The following is a 6,206-nucleotide window of genomic DNA, read 5'->3' as shown; positions in this document are numbered from 1 at the left end:
CCCTCACAGATGCTGCCAGACCTGCTGAGCTTTTCCAGCAACTTTGTTTTTGTTCGTAAGCTAAAGTTACGTTTTGTGGGATGTCCACAGCACTCTTCCCATTGATCAAAGATTGTAAATACTGGACACAAGCTAAGATCATATTGTTGCAAAGAAACCAAGAGTGCTCTCCACATTGGTCAATAATTACATATATTTGGTTAGAAGTTGTTAGTTACATTAACAAAGGTGCACATACATGGGCTGTATGTTGCAAAAGATGATTGTAAAAGAAATATGACATGAGGAGAACATTACGGGGTCTTTGCATTTGCTAAGGGATCACATACATCATAGAACTCTTGCTAGGGTATTTGTTGGAACAGAGAGTTAGGAGTTAGTGATAGGGCAGATTAGGTTAAGTAATTCGCATTTGCATAGGATATTTTCAATCAATGGTTAATTGTCCTGGTTTGGGGTTTTTATAAGAACCAGAAATGACTAAAGTAGTTTTCAAGGTTAAGGATTACCATAAGAAGCCAGGTAAAGATTAGCATTTGAATCACGTATTAGGGCTAAAGTAAGAGATAACAAGGTGTAGAGCTGGATGAACACTGCAGGCCAAGCAGCATCAGAGGAGCAGGAAAGCTGACGTTTCGGGTCTGGACCCTTCTTCAGAAATATGTTATCTCAGATTCTCCAGCATTGGCAGTTCCCACTACCTCTTAGGGCTAAAGTAATTGTTTTAGAAGGAAGTAAATGGTCTTTTATTGGAAAACTGATTCCACTGGAGGTGGGGAGACAGGAAGAGTGAGAGACAGAAAATGATCCCATTAGAGTTGAAGTCTCAAAGCTGCAAGTGATTTATATGTATGTTTGTGTTATATTAATCAAGTTAAAATCTCAAAGGACATTGTAACTCAAGAGAACAGATTCTAGTAAGTAAGTTGAAAAGTCCCAGAAGTCCTGCGATCCTTGAGAAAGACAGATTGACATCTGTCAAAAAATTGCATTCTAAATTAGTGATTGCTCTTTTTGCTAACAAGTTGATACCTTGGCAAGAATATTTTTACTCTGATATTTAATGTATAATCCAAATTGCTACAATGTAGTTGAGATAAATCACCCTTTGTGACTATTTTCGTTTAATACATGGGTATTAGTTCTGATGTCTCAACCAACATTTACCCCTCTGTCAACACCACCAAAACACATCATCTGGTCGTTATCACATTGCCCTTCATGGGAACTTACGATGCTCAAATTGGTCGCCACATATTTTGCACAACAACATGTGCTTTAAAACAAAAACTTTATTGACTGTAAAACACTTCCTGGATCCACCATGGTCACATCTGTGGTCTACTGAAAGAAGTAACTAATTCTGCAACATAGATCCACAGGGACTGGCAGGCCCTTGGTACTTTTCTTTCTAGATAGAATCATGTGGCTTGGAAACAGACCCTCCAGTCCAAATAGTCCACATCGATCGAATTTCCCAAACTAAACTAGTTCCCCTTTCCTGCTTTTGGTTCATATCCCTCTCGACCTTTCCTATTCATGCACTTATTCAAACGTCTTTTAAATGTTGTAATTGTATCTGCATCTAACACTTCCTCTGGCAGTTCATTCCATACATGAAGCACCCACTGTGTGAAAAAGTTGCCCCTCAGGTCCCTTTTAAATCTTTCTCCTCGCAGCTTAAAAATATAACCCCTAGTTTTGAACTCCCCCACCCTGGGAAAAAGACCTTTGCTTTTCAACTTATCTATGCCTCTCATGATTTTTACAAACCTCTACAAGGTCACCTCTCAATCTCCTCCGCTTCAATAGCCTATCCTTAAAACTCAAACCCTCCAGATGAGCATGTATGAAACAAGTCATAATTTATTTTCTAGCAAAAGTACAATGTAGCAGTTTTGTTTCAAGCTTTGCAACTTTGATCAAATGTTGGAATAAAGTACTGAAATTTTGACAGCCTTTATATTAACAATTGAAGGCAGCGCACCTGCATTTCATTGTAAAATTAAAATGGAATCCCTGCATTCCTTTACAAAGAACATTCCTTAACATTTTTTATTACATATAAATGAGGAAAAGGAAAAACAAAATGTTGTGAATGCTGCAAGTCTGAAACCAGAAGATATTGAAAGTACTGAACAGACCTGAAGGTGTGTGTGTGGAGAGTGATGTGTTTTGTAATTTTCTATATATTAGTTTACATAATACATAGCACAGAGTTTTTTGTTGAGACAGATGCATTTAAGTGTATTTGTAACACTAATTATTTACATGGCTACAATATCACACTGGGTGTACATTTAATCTGGATTGAGTGATTATTGTACGTTACATATGCATAGCTGACTGACTGAAGACATGTCATTGAATCCATGATACAGAAAATGCCTTGTATTGGGGCAGTGGAACACCACACGTTGTGATGTACTTTAAAGATACAGGCCTGTCACTGGAAGTTATGCCATAATGCGACAGAGAGAGAGGCAGAGTTAATGTTTCAGGTCGATGACATTTCATCAGGAAGGTCGCAGACCTGTTTCTCTTGACAGGTGCTGCCAGACCCGCAAAGTGCTTTCAGTATTTTCTGCTTTATCACAGATGGAAGATACCAAACTCATAAGATGAATGCCATGTTAAATAGTGCAAAACGGGATCCGAAAGCATTTCCCCTCTTTGAGATCAGGAGTGTTACAATGTGAATAAACTGTAATCACAATCTCTTTCACTGTCTCACATCAGTGTCTTTTATTTTTTCCAGAGCATTCAACATTAAGAAGTTTTTTTACTTTAACGTGAAGAATGATAGAAGTGTAGAAGTCTATTTCCCATGCAAGCAATTGTTCACTGAATAATTTTAAATCTGAAACTGATGGACAATGGCATTGAGGGCTATGGAATAAAGTTGAGAAGCTTCAGAATAATAATCAGCCACAATCTCTGAACGAGAGAACAGGCTCATTGGCATAATTGTGTTCTCATGTTCTGTATCACAATGTGGCTAACATAGAGATTAGATAACACAGAACATTTTTGGATTGTAACACAAGAATCTTCTTTATCTACGTACCTCAGTGTCACATGTGAAGTATTTAATTGAGTTCTTACCTTGGAGATTATTATTTTAAATTGTTGCAAGTTTTCAACCAGGCACAGATTAATCATAAGGTAGTGGAACAGTTGGGCACATTGATAAGATCATAAATAAAATTAATATTGTTTTAAGCACTAACTTTTTAATTATTTGCTGATACCTTTGTCAGATCATGACTAAATATATATAATATAACTTTTCATATAAGAACATGAGAAATAGGACCTATAGTAAAACTACCTGAGCCTTTGAGCATGCTCCACCATTCAACAAGATCATAGCTGATCTTCTGTCTCAACAACACTACTTCTGCAACGTTATGTTATTCCTTAATTCATTTGGTACGCATAATTCTATCAACTTCTGTCTTGAATGTACTCACTGACTGAGCATCCACAGCTCTCAGGGGCTGGGAATTCCAAAGACTCACAATGATATGAGTGAGAACATTTCTCCTTATTTCAGTCCCAAATATTCAAACCACTTTTCTGAGCCTGTTACCCTACGTTCGAGGTTCCCAGGCAGGATAAATATTTTCTCAGTATCTACTCTGGTAAGCACCTTAAGAATTTCAAGGATAGCATCCCAATTTTCTAAACTTCAGGAAATGTAGCCAGTTTAATCAATCTCTCTTCATGAAGGTAGTCCTCTATCTGCACAATTTACTTACCAAGTGGAAAGGTTTTATAATGGTTAAGTGAAAGAACATCAGTGTCCAGCCACCAAAAGAAGTGGAGCAGATTAATTCGAACTTAGGATGCAAGAGTACATAGCAAGGCCTGCATATATTTCCCACACTCAATTGCTCTTGAGATGTTGGTGATGGTGACGAGTTATCTTCTTAAATGAATGCAGTCCATATGATGTAGATATACCCATAATGATGTAATATAGGGAGTGCCAGGATTCTGATCCAGCAATGATGAACAGATCATGGCTCCAATTAAGAATAGTACATGGCTTGGAGGGGAATTTCGAGGTGGTGCGCCTAGTGTCCTTCTTCTCCTTAATGGAAGAGGTCATGGATTTGGAAGCTGTTGTGAAATGAGCCACAGTGGGTTGGGTTTGCTCCAGTGCATCTGGAACGTTGCACCAGTGGCAAGGCATTGAATGTTTAAGATGGTGAACGGGGTGTAAATCAAGCATTTAGCCTGGGCGGTGGTGAGTTCTTGAGTGTTGTTGGACCCGCACTCATCCAGTCAACTGGAAAGTATTCCATCATATTCCTAATTTGTGCTTTGTAGATGGTGGGCAGGTTTGGGGAGTGAGGAGGTGACTTACTAACCACAGAAACCTCAGTTTCTAACACTTTTTAAAAAAACTTCTGTTATTCCTTTATGAGATGTGGGTGTTGATGGCAAGGCCAACATTTGTTGTCCTAATTGCTCTTCAATTGGCAACAAATGTTAGCTTTGTTACTAATGCGCTGACCTCACCAAAATTCTGAGGCTGTATTCCGAAGACTTTTGCAAGTGGAAGAATGTTAGCCATTTAAAAAAAAACAGAAAATTTTCAATTAAGAAAGGAAATGAATGCTTGATGGGATCAGTACTTCGATAGTTAACAAGAAACTTCTTGTCTTCCAGAACTTTCCTTCATATGCTTAGATATAGAACTTTACATTCTTGGCAGCAAATGATATAATAAATGATACAAATGATAAAATTTCAATTTCAGTTTGGTTTTATGGTGCATTTCAATAAAAATGTATGACATCTACTCACCATCAAATTCTGCTTGTCCAACTCCAACAATAATAATTGACATAGGAAGCTTAGCAGCCTATATAATGAGAAAAATGTAACAAATTTAGTGATGTCATGTTATCTATGGAGGGACATGTTAAAGGACATACATGTAATAGATTTTAATTGCTCAGGTATTTTCAATTCTGCTTTTGTAATGCTTGCATACTGGCTGATAGTGACATTAAAGAATTGTCTTGAAATCGCAGAAGAGATTTATACTAAGTTAGAGGAAGATCAAAAGATTGAATTGTTTGGTATGTGATTTCCACATGAATCAGAAATGGTTAGTAATTGATTGAGTGCAGGAAACATCACCCCGTTTGAATATATCATGGGAACATGGTCAGAAGGTAAAGCAAGACCTGGTAGGACACAAACTGGAGGCTGGGTCTCTTAACAGTCCATGTAATGTAGATCATATTCATGTAAATTGTAAATATTTGTGGTAATGCAATAAGCTTCATTTCATTCGTGAAACAAGATTCTTCTATTCAGACCAGTAGGGTGGCTATTTTCATCTTTGGTAGTCTGCTTCAGGCTTGATGGAATCCACACACACAACATGACTGTTCCCTGGGTCTTTGATATTCCGTGAACTTAGCTTCAAACACTGTGTTTTGCTCCAGGGTCATTGTCATGACTTTTTCTCACGATCAATTTTACACAATGAAATACTCAGTCATACCGTCACTGTACCACAGTCTATAAGATTTTAAAAAGATATTCCTATGATTAAAATCATGAAAGATTTATAAATAATAAATAAAGAGAGACTGCTGATGAAACTAGAAGACACAGATTTCAGATGATTGGCAATGGAAGGGGAGGGGAGAGGGGGCATAAGGGATAACATTCTTATACAACAATGGTTGGATGCACTGCTCAACAGAATAATGATTCAATAGTAGTCTTCAGAAAGGGAATTGATAAATACTTGAAGAAATATTGGAGGGTGTGCGGAAATAATAGGACTGTGGGACTTCCGGTATTGCCCTTTGAAACAGCTAGCACTCTACTCGTTTAGCCACACAATAGGTTTCTGTATATAGGTAGGATTTAGAGATGAGGCACAACTGTAAGCAAGGGATAACTTAAAACTAAATACATATGAAAAGTAAATCATCCACTGGACCAGAGGCACTTAACTGTGCTTTTGAGTTTTAAAGACAACTTCACAAGAGATTGATTTCCCTTTTACAAACAAAACTTCCAAACATGTAGGGAGTAATTTTCAACTTACCACTGGAGCATTGAACTAGCACTGTAGACCAGATGCTTATTATTGAATCTGCCCAACTGCTCTTCCGTTTGAGATCAATACAAAGGAAGAGTCAGACTGTTTCTATAGTGAGCGTCCAACTCATTTT

At 37.5% G+C, this 6,206-nt stretch overlaps 1 protein-coding gene across 1 annotated transcript in view; it reads right to left on the bottom strand.

The window, feature by feature from the left end:
• The window catches only part of LOC109917914 (copine-5-like), a 557,988-nt gene that overhangs the window by 3,330 nt on the left and 548,452 nt on the right, over positions 1-6,206 (bottom strand). The window contains exon 19 of the mRNA XM_048612100.1: positions 4,816-4,873. Coding sequence (XP_048468057.1) covers positions 4,816-4,873 — 58 coding nt within the window. The remainder of the gene's footprint in view (positions 1-4,815; positions 4,874-6,206) is intronic.

The sequence above is a fragment of the Rhincodon typus genome, chromosome 25 (assembly GCF_021869965.1).
Source record: "Rhincodon typus isolate 14 chromosome 25, sRhiTyp1.1, whole genome shotgun sequence".
NCBI classification, from domain to species: Eukaryota; Metazoa; Chordata; class Chondrichthyes; order Orectolobiformes; family Rhincodontidae; genus Rhincodon; species Rhincodon typus.
The sequence above is the reverse complement of the archived record's forward strand: the minus strand, read 5'-3'. Positions and strand labels throughout refer to the sequence as shown.